Here is a 15,951-nt window from a genome sequence, read left to right on the forward strand (position 1 = left end):
TTTAACAAGGCAACTCCAACCCCCCAAATAAGGATAAGATCAGGAGAGCAATTTACCAAGCAAATGACTGCTCTGTATTATTTATTTGTGACAACTGGATCATACGTTGGAACAAAAAAATGGGACTCTCCCTGGCAAATTATTAATTCATGATTAATAGGCAATTGAGGAGCTGAGTTAAAAAAAATGGTGGTGAAGGGCGGATGAACTGGAGGGAGTGCAGGACTTTATGGTAACAGCAGACCCTAGGCACATCAGTGAGACACGATTGCTGCCCAATGCCCATATTACATAAAAAGTACTTATGTTTACAAACTTCCAGTGCAACCTGGAAGCTGTAGTGTGGAGTTATATTGCCACCCTGTGGCTCTGTTATAGCACCGCAAGGCCAAAGATGGAAAAAGTAAACGGAGAGATGCTATTTCTGGGATCGATTGTAGGGAATGCAAAAAAGGCTGTTTCCACCCCTCCTCACTCTCCCAATGCCTGAATCTGAGTCAAAGATGGGTGGAAAAACTGCACAAGAATTCCATGCCTTGCCATCTGCTCTCCCACCTTTTCGTCATCTCTGGCACTGCTGGCAATTAATAGCTTTAGCAGCTGAACTTCAGAGCTGAGCTTTATAAGGACTATTTTCTCATTCTAGTAAGAATATTCGAATTAAGAAGAGCCATGCTGGATCAGACCAAAGGCTTATCTAGTCCAGCACTGTGTTCTCACAGTGGTCAACCAGAAGCCCACAAGCAAGACATGAGTGCAATAGCACCCCTCCACCCACGTTCCCCAGAAACTGGTATTCAGAGGCCTCCAATACTGGAGGCAATATATAGCCATCAGGACTAGTAGCCACTGATAGCCTTTTCCTCCTCTGTGAATTTGTCCAATCCCCTTTTAAAGCCATCCACATTGGTGGCCATCACTACAACTTATGGTAGTGAATGCCATAGTTCGAATATGCGCCATGTGAAGGAGTCCTTGCTTCTGTCTGTCCTGAATCTCTCACTATTTAGCTTCATGGGATGATCCCAGGTTCTGGTACTATGAGAGAAGCAGGAAAACATTTCCATCCATCTCCACTTTCTCCACACCATAGATAATGCTATACATCGCTATTCATGTCCCTTCTCCCCCTTGCCCACCATTTTTCTTAGCTAAACATCCCAAACATTGTAGCCTTCCCTCATAGAGGGCACAAGATGTGGAAAAGAGATGCCTTTAAAATGCCCCTGGACCATTTGGGTGGCCTTTTTTTTGCGCCATTCCCAGCTCTTCAATATCCCTTTTAAGGAGCGGGGACCAGAACTGTATCCAAGTGTGGTTGCACCACAGATTTATATAAAGTCATGGGGATATTGGCAGTTTTATTTTTTATTCGTTTTTTAGTTATGCCCCACCTGGAATTCAACATTTTCACAGCAGCCACACACTGGGTCAATATTTTAATTGAGCTATTGGTCACAACCCCAAGTTTCCTCTCCTGGTCAGTCACATCAGTTCGTTTGCTAATGCTGAAAAATTGGGTTGCATTCTTATTAGGGATGTATACATTTTGTAAAAGCCATTCTGTCTGCATTTTTTGACTGTCAGGTGCCTTTCGTTCCCTCATCCATACATTGATGGAATCAGATTTCCCCCCCAAGGGAATCTCCTGTTTTTTAAAAAAATCATACATGGGCAAATTCGCACCTGCACAATTTTGCCCTTGAGAAAAAGCACAAGCCCCCCCCCCCCATGCACATGTTCATTCTTTAGCTTATGAGGGAAATGTGCATTGTCGGCTAGTGTTTTTTAATTTTACATATTTTTCTATGACTGAATTTGCGTAAAATCCTGGAAAGTAAAAAACAAAACAAAACAGTCTGCTTCTCCACAGAATCTGTGTAATTCAGGAAAAGCTGGTCTGTTGTCACGTTGGATTCATAGAACTCTGAACATTTGATTCCACTGTGGATTTCTCCGACATCCTTAATTCTTATACATAATGGTGAGTGACCAAAAGCCACTGGAGAGGTTTCGGGTTGTGTTCCCCTTTGCCGTTTTGGCCACTTGAGCTCTATCCTGGATGTGCCTTCATTTCTCTGCTATTCCACTCTGACAATGAATCACAAAGATGGCTGCTTCCATTTTCTCTGCTTTGACCCTCACCCTAATGGTGTTTTCACAAAGGTGCTAAAAGCATATTTATTTAAGCCTGATTTGCACTATTTGTGCACCCAATTTACCCTCCATGCACCCACACTTTCCCTTGGTCAGCAAAGTTGCCCCATGTTGTCCTTGTCCTGCATTTCCTTATGAAGCATCTAGCCTTCCTGCTAGAAGAGGGCTGCCTCCTGCTGTTTAACCCACCCTGCCACCGACATGATGTTAGCATGCATGGGTCAACTCACAGGAGGATTCCGCTAGCAAAACAGTAAGGCTCAGATGCTTCATAAGACAATACAGGACCAGGACAATGTGGGGCATCTTTGCTGGTCTCAAGCAACTCCATCCTCCACATCTGGATTTGGGCCTGGAAGAAAAGTGTGGGTGCATAGAGGATAAGTTGTAAGCAAGCACAGTTTGTGACATTGCACAAGATCATTACTGATCACGGGGCATGTCTGATAAGGCATCACCCTAAGCTTCCAATTTCCTGGCTTTGTTGAGCTTGAGCCAATAACAGAATGACAGAATGAACCAGATGGATCTTGGTAGGTAAAACATTCTGATGATAGGGAGCAGCAGGGGAGAACAAGCAGAGATGGGGAACAGAAGATGTAATCTTGGATTTATGGAGGACAAGGGTATTGGAAGAGCAAAGGGTGTGAAGGGCCATGGAGAGAGTAGATGGAGAAGGAGAGGCAAGAGACTGAAGGAATTTAAAAGTTAATATATCTTGTTTAGATAGATCAGATCAGGCAAGAGAAGTAAAATAGTCAAGGGGAGCGAAAATAAATAAATAAATAAACAAACAAAGAAAGAAAGAAAGAAAGAAAGAAAGACAGACAGAAAGAAAAGCAAGGAATCCAAGCGAAAATGTCTTTAGTTGCAAAAAAGGAGCATTTTATAGATATTCCATGTATCTGTAGCTATAGATATGAATGTATATGTGGAGAGAGAAATAACAAGATGACAGCCTTGAGGGTGAAAGAAATGGTACAAAAATGCCTAGTAGTAAGAGTGAAGAAGAAGAATGGAGGTGGGTGGGGGGAAAGAGAGGAGCAGCTCAGTTCTATCAGAATTCAGTTTCACATCATCCTCATCATGGATCATGGGGCACATCTGTTAAGGCATCAGCCTCGGCTTCCAATTTCCTGGCTTTGTGGAGCTTGAGCCAACACGAGATAGCCTTAACTCAAGTCTTTAACTGGCAGGTTTTTGGATAAGTGAATCTCCCATTCAGTTTAGTTGTTTTGTTATGAAGGCAAAGAACCCTCTAACAGAGACTAAGCCAGGGGCAGAATACTTGTGGGAATCACTGTATTGATTTCTTCTCATCTTGGCCCCGTGGACGGGGACAGTAGGAGTAGAGGCCAGGCAGTGTAATATACCAACACCTGCTGATCATGGTCTCTTGTTTCCCTTGCAATCCCCCTGGGATGGCTACATGGACATCAACAAGGGATCAGCTGTGCATAGCAGCTGCTGAACACATAAACATGACCGGCCAGCATCTCGTGCATGCAGATGGGCAGCTGTACGCTGCACTTGGAACACTCTTTTGCACCAAGAGAAGCTGGTGCTGTGGAAACTAGGGATGCTGGAGAAATTGGGACAGACTAAAATGAGCACAGATTTCTAAAAATCCGACCTGCAGAATCCCCTGTGGAGCGACCCCCTCAGGCCATGGACCCCATGGACTATCGGACCCCGCTCCATGGACTATCGGATGATTTTTTGGTACTTTCCTGAAATTTACACATATTTATTCGTAGGAAAATACACAAGTTTCTGCGGAGGAAAAGTGGAATGGAACGGGGGCCAATATGCTAAACGTTATGTACTAAGATAATTTATGTAAATTCTTACCAAACCTCTCACATAATTATTTGCGTATACTTCCACACGACGGAAAACAATATTTTCTTCTGCCTGTGAGTGGACGATGGAACAAAAGGCATGAAAGGCAGACGGAGCAGATTTCATACAGACCGTACATCCCTAGTGGAAACTGCAAGGCCATGTGAATAGATTTGCTTGTCGATTGAGGCCGTGTGAATAGATTTGCTTGTCGATTGAGGCCGTGTGAATAGATTTGCTTGTTTTTGAAAATGTTGCACACCTTCCTTTTTCTTCTCTCCCACTGCTTAACCTCCCCACCCCAACCACAAAACAACCACCACCACCAAGCGGAGGAAGAGTCCTGCAAGCTGAAAAGCTTGCTCACCGTTTTGTAATGTTCAGTTGGTGCCAATCAGAGGTGGGTGACACATGGCTTGTGGGCTGCATGCACCCCCCTGGCCAATTTTGCAGCCCCCTTTGCCCTGCCGTGCCACTGAAGTTGCCATGGTAGTTTGGCAGTGTGGCAGTGGTGGCAAAAACCTGCCAATTTCCCTTTAAAGCAAGGTGCCTGGTGAGCACCCACCTTGTTTTAAGCCAAAATTATGTTCCCAGAAGCCTGCAGTGGTAAATTCAGTGGCACAGTGGTGACATGCTGCAGCCAGTGGAGGCGGGTGGCTCCGATGTCAGTGGGGCAGTGAACTCTGAAGGAGCTATCCAAGGTGCTCCGACATCAGTGGGGTGGTAAATGTGCTCTGGGTTTCAGTTAGAACTCTAAAGGAGATTCCAAGGCACTCCACACCTTGACGAGCCCTTTTAGAGTTCTGCCTGAAACCTGGACCGGATTTACCACCCCACTGACATTGGAGCTGCCAGCCACTCTTGGTGAGTTGTGGTATGTGGGGGAGAGGATTGGCCCCCAGACTCCCAGAGGTTGCTGCAATAAATATAGGTTTTACACTGGTACTGCTGGTTAGACTTAGCTTTCCTGGTGTTTCTCATCACCACCGGACGTTTCTGGTTAACGGCCGTGACCTGCCTGAGATTTTCTGTGGCCCCTCCCAGCATCCTCAAAGTATCCTCCCCTTCTCATGGAAGAGATACCTGCAGTCCCAGGTTGACCACCACCGCCGGTGCCTCATCATTGCTGGGGATGATGTCGACGGAGACTGTCTTTGGTTGGCTCTGTTGGTTGACTTCGGAGATGTTGGCAAGGACCGTGAATCTGTCGGCCAAGGTTTCGCTTCCGTCGTGCACATACTGGATGAGCTGATGCTCCACCTGAACACAAGGACAGCGTTGTCAGAAGGGTCCTGTCCAGTGGTGGGGTGGAGCCAGGGCGCACAGGCATGCAAGCGCCAGCCCTTTTTTATTAGCAGGGACCCTGATGCCATCTGCCACCGCCGCCTCCTCAGAATCCCCTGCTCCGTCTGTGGACCCCACCCCAACAACCCCCACCCCCAGATTCCCAGCGACACTGCTGGGAAACCAGGCATGCCCTCCCCACTTGGCTTATTTCCCAGCTGAATCCCACTTTCTCTGCAGAGAAAGAGGTCGTGCAAGGACTGCATGCCCTGCTGCTTTGCGGAAAAGTGTGTGGGGGGGAGCCATTCTGCTGGGAAACAAGGCCCACACTCCTCACACACCTCGTTTCCCAGCAGAATCCCTGTTCTGGTGGAGCGGCCACTTCTGACTGTGGCAATGATGGTGGCAGGGGATGGGTGTGGCCCCCCAGAAGGCTCCAGGAGGTTCTATGTGGCCCCCCTCCTATGCAGCTCCCACCACCACCACCACCACCACCATTTAATCATGACATTTTATTTTATTTTGAAACAAGGTTAACAATGTAAAGGCAAGAAGAAGAAGAAGAAGAAGAAGGTGCATACTAATAAATCCCAATCACTAAAGAAACAAAGGGATTCACTAATTATAAATCTAAGAAGGAGTTCAATTTCTAATGAAAGTAAAAATGCAAGTTCTACAACATATGAAAGGAGCGTGTGCAGGTATCTGCCATTCTGTGTGTTTGCATAGTAACCAGAAAAAATACAGGCAACTGTGTTTTGTTGGAACTTTATTAAAAGTCTGAAGTGCCTCAGCACAGGAAATGAATGGAAACCATGGTCCCATAATCTCATTCTTCACCTGAAGCTTACTTGCTCGCTGCACTTGCTGGATAAGTTTATACATACTCATAGTCTCCCAAATTTTATTAATCCAGTGCTCTTTAGTTGGCTGCCAGTTATGAGCTATACATAACTTTGCAGCTGTATTCAATTACCTAAGAAATTTATGCAGGTATCAAAGATCATTGGGTTAAAAAAGATGAAGCAGCATTGCTTTAGGAGCTACTAGTGGTCTAACATGAAGAAATTCCTGACAGTAAATAATAATAATAATAATAATAATAGTAGTAGTAGTAGTAGTAATAATAATAATAATAATAAAAATATAATCATCTGAAAGACTGTATTCTCCCCTATGAGCCTGCTCATGCCCTGAGATCTTCAGGGGAGGCCCTTCTCATGGTCCCGCCACCATCACAGGCTTGCCTGGTGGGAACGCAGGAGAGGGCCTTCTCGGTGGCTGCCCCAAGGCTCTGGAACTCCCTTCCCAGGGAGGCGAGAGTGGCACCCTCCTTGGTATGTTTCCACAGGCATTTGTTCCAGCAGGCCTTTGGGGATAGATAGTCTGGACCTGTGAGAATATGGTGGATTGGTGCTATTGTTTATGTTGTTGTTGTCTTTTAAATTCTGATATTTTATACCATTTTAATATTATTGATGATTTAATTATATTTTTAGATTTTCTATATTTCTATTTATATGTTTTAACTGTACAAGTTTTTAATGTTGTAAAGCCTCCTTGAGTCCCAGTGTTGGGGAAAAAGGTGGGATATAAATAGTAGTAGTAGTAGTAGTAGTAGTAGTAATAATAATAATAATAATAATAATAATGAACTCTGGGGCATCCTCTGAACACATATTAGACATCAACTAGATTGATTTCTTGAATTGCTGACACCCCAGGAGTCAGAAATGGTACAGTGCCAGCATCCTCAACCTCCTTTCAAATAAACCATTGAAACAGCTGCCTTGCTCCCTACCGCATTCCAGGAGAAGGCACCTAGGCTGCCCTCTTTTGGTCTTTCCACGTCCTGGAGAACACCATGCTCTGGGGCCTTGACAACAACAAATTCCACATTGAAAGCGGTGAAGTAAGTGCTGGGGATATTCAGTACATCCATGGAGAGCACCTGGCTGCTCCCTTCGGTCACCGTGATGTTGTGCACCTCCAGTGGGACTGAAATTGGACGAATCTCTAGGTCCACCACAAGCCCTTCCAGAGGATCCACCCCATTGGCTGTGATGTCGACAGTGAACCTGTCGCTCTGTATCTCATGGCTGGAATGAAGGTATAGGACTTTGCCTTCATTGATGTCTTCCTGGGTGAAGGTCTTTATGGGCTCCAAGCTTGGGGGTTCATCTGAAGTGTGGCCATGATTCAAGGCTGCCAAGGTTCCTGAGAGGGGAGTGATGGTGACTGTGTAGAGGATCTCCTGAGGAGGGATGTCTTCATGTTCAACCTGCAAGATAGATGAGGAAGGAAAACAAGAGATGAGCATTTAATCCTTGACAATCAGGAATGCCAATTATATTGTCCATTTGTAGTAGGAATGGTGTAGATGTCTCCCTTAGATGACTTCCATCCCTTTGGGAGGGAGGTATCTTCTTATTGTTTTCTATGGCTTCCAGGAACATCAGGTGTGTGTGTGTGTGTGTGTGTGTGTGAGAGCGAGAGCGAGCAAGTTCTATTGGGGGACTAGTTTGTGCAATGGGGGGAAGAGTTACTCTCCCCACAACACCATGCCCCTGATCCAAATGCTCCCTGCAACTTCTTTTAATCAAAAAAACATCAGGACATTACCAATTGGAGCTCCCTCTCCCATGTGCCATGTCCTTTGGATGGGGAGCATGTGGCCTTCCAGATGGTGTTGGACTGCAGCTCCCATCAGCCTTAACAAAGATAGCCAATGGTGAGGGCTGATGGAAGTCGCAGTCCAACAATATCTGGAGGGCCACAAGTTCCCCATCCCTGTCTATAATAAACAGACATCTTCCATGTGCATTCTGTAATTGTTCTTTTTTCATTTCCCTTTTTGTGTGTAGTTGTGTGTGTTAGATTGCAACTCCCAGCAGCCCGAATGCTCAGGAATGCTGGGAGCTGTGGTCCAAAACATCTGGAGGGCACCAAGTTGGGGGAAGGCTGCCTTGGATAATAGACACACGAAGAAGACCCTTGTGGCACCTTAATGACCTGGCAGCAAGGATGGAAGAGCATTTTGTTTCTGTTCACAAATCATGGGAACACGTCCCATTTGTAATCCTGAATGTGAGAGCAGGAGTGCTTTTTTTCAAGAAATGTTTGCAATTTCTGACTTCCAGTTTGGGACTGATGAAGCCCTGGCAGCTTCCACGGACTCTCCATGGGAGCTTTCTCAAACAGTTTTTTAAAAGGTTGAAAAACCTTTTCATCTCCCCCCTAGAATTGAAAGCGGGGGGCAAGGCAAATAGCTCTGGATTTTTGCCTGGAGTAAGGTAACCCCCACGCGATAGCGGAGGAGCTGGATGCCAGGGTTTTCCCCAGGGCTGTACCAATGCGAAAAACTGTAATGAGACTCCTATCTTATAGGAGAAAACAAGGCTGACGTGTTCCATAATAATATATCCTGCAAGAAAAATCAGCAACCTATGAGAGACCATTTAAGTACTTTGAACAATATTTGAGATCATCTGAGGACCTGTAAGATTTATTGGAGAAAACTATGGCTGAACCAAGGAGGCGAAAAGGGCTTGCTTCAACACCTCCCACAACTCCTGTGTCAAAGGTGCCGAAAACAGAAGATTAAGCAGAATTATTTACGATGATGAAACCCTATCTTAGCAATTTTCAGGACTAGTTCAAAGGCTGGACTTAATTCAAAATTCCATCACTGATATGCAGAGAGCCGTGGATTTAATTAATGCGTCACAGAAAAAAATGGAGTCCAAAATTAATGAGCTTGAAGACCGAGTGGCAAGAAATGAAACTACAACACAAGTTATTTGTAAAAATATATCTGACAGAATCTCTCAGTTGGAGGCCTATACGAAGAGAGCCAACGTACATATAGTGGGGATTAAAAACTTGTCTAATGGTGTGAAATTGTCTACTTTTGTGGATAAACTTGTGGATAAATGAGGTACTTTCTATATCCTCTGATTATTCTCTTGATATCGAGCAGGCATTTCGTGTGCCAAATCCTGAAGGGAATGATTATATAATTGTAGTTCAATTTGCAAAAGTCTCCACAAAGTGTTATATCCTGAATTTGGCAAAACAAGCTGGAAGCCTTTCCTGGAAACAGGATAAAATTATGTTGTTCCCAGATTACATCAAAGAAGTGGTGAACAAAAGAAGGCAATTTATCAAGGCAAAGAATCTGGCAAAACAAATGAACTTACAATATTACGTAAAATATCCTGCTACACTTTGTATTGTGTCTGAAGACCAGATGAAAAAGTTTACGAATCATGAAATGGCAGAGGCTTGGTTGAATGTTAAAATGCGTGAGAACGCTGTCACAATTCCATGAAATGGAATTTCTAAACAGGTAGTGTTAACTGCTTGTGTGTAGTTTTCATGATCTAGGCTAACTCAGAAGAAATGACTTTATATATATTTGTTTACCTTTATGTATTCTTTTTTTCTTCTCTCTTTCTCTTTATGTCTCTTTTTCTATTTTATACTTTAAAATAGACAAAATATCTAGTATAAAAATTATTATTGACTGTTGAAGATTTATCTTAAGTTTTATTATTATACAATATCATACTCTCTCTTTTTGATTATTACTACTACTACTACTACTACTTCTACTACTACTAGTATTCAGACTTTTGGGAATGAAGGGTAGAACTGTTGTGTTGATATAAAAGATTGTTTTACTAAATTGTAAGATTGTATAATAGATATAGTTTTTTTAAAAATAGAATACCATTGGAGGTTGGGAGATGTTGGAGTTTATTTTTCTTTTTTCCTTTCCTTTTTCCTGTTATTATGGTGTCTTAACTAAAATATTGTATGGATGAGAATTGAAGTACTGAGTAGGTTGTTGGTAATTCTGGTAGTGTTTATAAAGATAAAATAAATAGAAATATATTTAAAAGAAAGAAAGAAAAAGAAATGTTCGCAATTTTCCAAATTTGTGATCGGGTTTGAAAAATGCGTTTGGGGCTTTTTTTTTTTTAAAGTGCACTTTGAAATGTGCATTTTTAAAAAAAAGATACACATTTTCATGTTTTAGTCAATGGGAGAAAAGTGTGCAGCCTTGAAAAATATGCACAGAAATGCACACTTTCCCTTTTCAAAACGTGTACTTTTCCTGCTGGAATGAGCTGAAAAACAGGATGAAAATGAGAATGGGAGCGAGCTGAAATGAGCTTTGAAGGGATTTTCAGAGAATTTAGGTGAGCTTGAAAATTGCTGGTTCTCCCCTTCCTATTTGGAAGTAAGTCTCATTGAACTCAATTGGCCTTACGTCTGAGAAGACATGTATCGGATTGCACTGTAAGAGATTTATTGTGGCATAAGTTTTCCTGGATTCAGGACCCCAGCTCCTATAAGTGAGTGACTTGAGGTGGAACATAGGAATGCAGGAAGCTGTCCTCTACTGGCTATTGGTCCATACAGCTCAATATTGTCTACACTGACTAGCAGCAGCTGCCCAGGGGTTCAGATAGAAGCCTTTTCCAGCTGTAGCTGGAGATGATGGAGAGTGAGCCTGGGACCTTTGCATGCAACTTCTTGATGGTAAGAGCAGTTTGGCAATGGAACCAATTACCTGGAGGGGTGGGCTCTTTTTGACTGGAGGTCTTTAAGTAGGAGCTTGACACCCATCTGTTGTAGGTGTTCTAGCTCTGGGCATCCTGCAGTGAGCAGGGGGTCGGACTCAATGGCCTACAAGGCCCCATCAACACTGTAATTCTGTGATTCTAAATGTGCGTAGGATTGGTGCCTACATTTTATTATTTAACAACAACAACAATCACCGTAAAAGTTCCTTAGCGGCTACTCCATAGAACATTTCTACACCACCTGCTTTATAGCTTGGATGAGATATTTAAGCATGAGGGAAGGGGAGTAAACAAACAAACAAACAATGTTAGGAAGAGTGTAACTTACCAGCAAGTAGTCATTCTTAATCTCTGCAGCTTCTCCTTGGAGGATGCGTATTCTTTCATGGTGAATGATGTTTAGTGGGTTAGGATGAGAATCTAAAAATATTGTGACCTTCAGCACATCCTCCACAGCCACCTGGTTTGCTTCGATGGAGAGATGAATATTATCCTGAGAATTCCTGCTCCCGCTGTGATGGTAAAGGACTTCTCCTGCCAACAGGTCCCTGTGCGTGAAAGATGACACTTCCTGCCCGCCTCTCAGCACCACTCCCCATTTGGGTGGGGCTATGATGTGGAAGACAATGTCTTCATCATTCCTGATATCCATGTTGGTTTCCAAGCTGAGGACAGAGGAGTCAATGGTCCCTTGGCTGCCTTGGTGGATGACTAAGCTAGTCGTGTGGTTCTTAATTTTGATGTAAGGGTCTGAAGCTTGCACTTCCAGCAAGGTTGCAACCTGGTGCTGTCCATCAGAAACTTGGAACTGGATCCAGCCTCGGTCGGCTCCTGAATGGACAAAGAGGATCTTCTTCTTCCTCAGGTCATCTTGAGTGAAACGGTACACCTGGCGGCTTCTGTCATCGGCAGCAATGATGCTGCCAAAAAGGATGTCTTTCCGTATGAAAACCAGCTGTGCATCTGAGAAGCCTGAATCCTCATCCATGAAGGCAATGTCATCCATAGTCATCAGGCGCTGCCCATTACGCACCACATTAAAGACCTTGTTGACCACCTGGATGGGGGCATGGTCATTCTCAGGCTGAATGGAAACTCTGAAGACACCTCTCACATCCTCAGCATCTGAGTTGGCGCTTCCTTCATCCTCCTTGATGGCCACAAATGGGATGTCATCCTCCAGGGTCTCGGAACTATCATGTTGGTACACAAGGCGTCCTTGGAGGATATCTTCATTGGTGAACTTTGTGATCACCTCCTCACTGGATGATGAATGCTCAGGTGTTCTCCACATCAGCTTCCCATGGGTTGGACCATCTATCACCTCGTACATGTAGTTCATGCTGTTCATGCTCTGGATGAACAAGTGGTCTTTGGAAATTATGGCCTGGCCTCCCTCTGGAATGGACAAAAGGACATTGGTCAGGATGGGGGCATCTGGATCTCCCCCAATCTGTATTTTGTATGTGTACACAGGGGAGTAATGTGCTCCAGCCATGACGCGGAACTGGAAGATGTCCTCTGTTTCCTTTGAGTCTCTGATGGTTGCGCTGTAACTCAACTGATGACCTTGCAGATCCTCTTGTCTAAAGCCAAGACCATCTGTCAGCCTCACTCCATGAAGCTCAAGGTTCCCCTTTTTGGGGGGTTGAATGATGACATAGTGGAAAGATGCTGGGCTAGAACTTGGCTCTTCCAAAGCGGCTTCCATTAAAGTAGAGGTGATGTTCCTCTCTTTCTCATTTTTCATCTGCAGGGGAATCAGAGTCTTCATCCTGATAGTGGCTCTCTTAATTCTGATGAGGAATGTGTTGTTTCTCAGAGTCTTCTGGCCTACCTGGACCATGAACTGTAGTTTCTCAATCACATCTTCTGTCCAGTGCTTATCATCTGTGCTGAAATACTGGATGTGCCCTTGCTCCACATCCTGCTGGTGGAAAGACTCTACTTTCTTCCATTCTCCTCCTAGGCTCCCTTGCTTTTGGATCTCACCATACTGGAGAGGCACAGTCAAGCAATACAAGATGGGGACTTTTTGCTGGACTGCATTGGTCTCCACAGAGAGGTTCGCCGTAGTGACTGGAACAATGCCCCCTTGTGAGGCAAAGAGGCCTGTGTTGTTGCGTACCTGGATATCTGGCTCCACAGCAACTACCCTCAAGGTGGCCACTGGACTCATAACCATGCCATCATTAACTTGGAGAATGAGCGCTGACGTGGGCCCATTTTGGTGGACATAGGCCACGTGGCCTGCTTCCAGGTCCCTGCAGGAAAACTCCTCAATTGGAACTCCAGGATGGAAGTCATACTCCACGTAACCTTCTTCCATTCTCTTCCCACCAAGCAGTTGGAATCGCAAGCTGTCACAAGGGGTGTCATCATCCAGGACTTGAATAATGTCTGGGCTGAAGTGCTTGCGTGTGTGTTCCAGAATGACCATGCGATCTCCATGTGGGAAGACCACTTCAGGAGCATCGTTGACTGGGTTGATCTTTATGGGCAGCAGATATATCTGGCCTTTCCACAAACACTCGGGGACCCCTCCTCTGGCAGTGACCATTACTTCCAGCAAGAGCTGATCCATGGGCCCCTCAGAGCCATCATGAACATACTTGACCTTCCGATTCACAATATCCAACAAAGTGAACTTCCTTCTGCTCCTGACCCGGGAGAGGTCTAATTCCAGCTGTCCGTGCCTTGGGTCTGAGGTGACACTGAAGAGAACCTGAGACTGCCTGATGTTAGCACTGCTCAGATCAATGGTTGGCTGGGTGTGCCGCCACTCCAGGAAAGCTGTGCCTCCTTCAGCAACAACCAGGGGACTGACGTGCAGCAGTTTGGTGAAGTTAGCAAAGACTGGGGGGAGGCTAGGGTCAGGATGACAGGGCTCCATCACAGTGAGAGGATGGTCTGGAGGAGAGCTTGTGGGGGCCTCATCCTGCTCATAGGCATCTTCATAGTCTGAGTATTGATCCAGTTTCCCACAGCCCGCTGTGATGTCCCTAGTGACGAGAGCATCTTGTAGGCTCCTCTTCTCCTGGTTGATCCTCAAGTCCTCAATGCAGCCCACGAAGGAGCTATTGGGGAAGCCACTGCTAGACATAAAAGCTAGCCCACGCTCTCTCATCCTGTTGATGGCCTTCTTGTTGAGGCCTCCCATGAAGAGCGGCCCTTGGAGATCGAAGTGACTGTGGATTCCTTTGTTTGAAGTCTGCGAGGCATAGTAGTCAACGAGGATCTCAAACTTACGGACATCCATGTAGATCTTGACATAATGGTCCTGTTCATTACTGAGGTAGATATTGTTGTGGAGCACCACAAGGCCGTTCCCTTTCTCCACCACCCCTCTTAAGCGCCCATCAAAGATCTCCAGATAGAAGAAGTCATTTTCTAGGCCCGACTGATAGATGAGAGGGGCTTGCTTGATGTCTGTGGTGATCACAAACTCAATGGTTCCTTGGTTCCTTGCGCTCCAGCTGGGGAAGGTAATGTAAGAGCTTGGTCCCAGAAAGCCGAGGGGATCGTCGGGCCCAGCAGAAAACTCTACACTGCACCCTTCTCGGATGCCATGGGACCTCTGTGTGCCAGTGCCAGATGCCAGTGCAGAGAGGACATCGCGGTCATTAAAAGTCACCGTGTGGAGGCAGCCCCTAAATGGTAAACTCACACCGGTGAGATATGGCAGCTCCAAGCTCCCTGTCCCTCCTACAAAGAGTCCGTAATCGATGTCCAGCCCTTGCAGAAACTCTGGAACTTCTATAGAGGCATTGAAGAGGCCATCCACAATCAAGGTCATCCGCCCCTCTGCCACCAAAAGATCAGCATCATGGATCACAAGGTTATTGAGATGTGGTCCTGTTGGAGATTTGATAGTCAGTTCCTCTGAGTCCAGGCCCATCCTGGCCTGAAAAAAGAGAAGAACAATCAAAACCATAAATAATATTACTAATACTAATAAACACTAATACTAATACTAATACTAACCATTAAAATAGCCATTTCTGAATATTCAGAGTGCTTCACATTTGTTATCCCAGTAACCCTTATAACAACCCTGTGAGATAGGCCAGTATTTTCATCTCCATATATGACAATAGTAGGAATGGACAAATCTCTCAGTTTCAGTTTCTTTCAGTTTATCATTTTTTCCAGTCTTAAATTTGGTTCATCTGGTTCAGAATTTCCCCAGGCTTAAGTTCGGTTTGTCCTGAATTTGAGATTTCTAAAAAAATTTCCCATGGAAATTCATAAGTGTTTTGGGACACATTTCCCCTAATACATGCATTTTTGTATGCGTGATTGCCTAATATAACCATTTTATTTTGCAAGCAATTTTCCTAATCTAATGCAATTTGAACATTATTTTTTTTTCTAATATCCACATTTTTATGCAGTTTTTTGATTGGAGAACTCCATTGCAAAATATGGAGAAGTGCGCATTTTGAGGGATAACTGAGCTTCAGTTCACATAGGGGTTCTAAAGTCCAAAATTAAGTAGGGTTGCATTAAAATGAGAACCAACTTTACTTCTCCCCCATCCCTGGATAACAGATTTGGTGGTGTGTGTATGTGTGTGTGTGAGCAGCTTCCTTAGGCCACTTAGGGACCAGTCCTATGCACCCGCCCAGACAGTGTCGGGGCGGGGGGGGGTATAGTTTGCTTTCCTGGGTCTGAGGTCAGAGACAGCTCTCTGACTTGGACCCAGGAGTCCAAGCTCCCCTCCTCGCCCTCTTCCTGTTGCAGCTAGAGAACTGTGCTGGCTATCTCTCCAGGCTGACAAAAGAGACCTTGGTGAGGACAGAAAGGGGGTGGTTCTGTGGGCGGGGAGGGGAGGGGACTGGGGAAGCAGGGGTATGAGCTCTCCACAGCTCTCCCCAGCCCCTTTCCCTCCCCTCCCCTCCCCTCCCCTCCCCTCCCCTCCACAGAGCCCTAGCTAGACAAGCAAAAACACCAATCTAGAAGAAATGCAGAGCAGGAGGACACAGAGGTGAAAATCACTTCTGGGCTCCTCCTGCTCTGCAAAGGATGCCCATCAGCCCCTGAGTTTGGGGGCTGATGTGCATCCTGATAGGACTGC

The 15,951-nt window shown here is 45.1% G+C and overlaps 1 protein-coding gene across 1 annotated transcript in view; it reads right to left on the reverse strand.

Annotated features, from left to right (window-relative positions):
- The window catches only part of CSPG4 (chondroitin sulfate proteoglycan 4), a 133,607-nt gene that overhangs the window by 21,618 nt on the left and 96,038 nt on the right, over positions 1-15,951 (reverse strand). The window contains exons 3-5 of the mRNA XM_084816775.1: positions 11,203-14,778; positions 7,085-7,564; positions 5,083-5,259 (exon numbers count right to left, since the gene is read on the reverse strand). Coding sequence (XP_084672901.1) covers positions 5,083-5,259; positions 7,085-7,564; positions 11,203-14,778 — 4,233 coding nt within the window. The remainder of the gene's footprint in view (positions 1-5,082; positions 5,260-7,084; positions 7,565-11,202; positions 14,779-15,951) is intronic.

This window comes from Heloderma suspectum, chromosome 11 (genome assembly GCF_057233095.1).
Source record: "Heloderma suspectum isolate Gila_16-S chromosome 11, 16-S_ref, whole genome shotgun sequence".
Lineage (NCBI taxonomy): Eukaryota > Metazoa > Chordata > Lepidosauria > Squamata > Helodermatidae > Heloderma > Heloderma suspectum.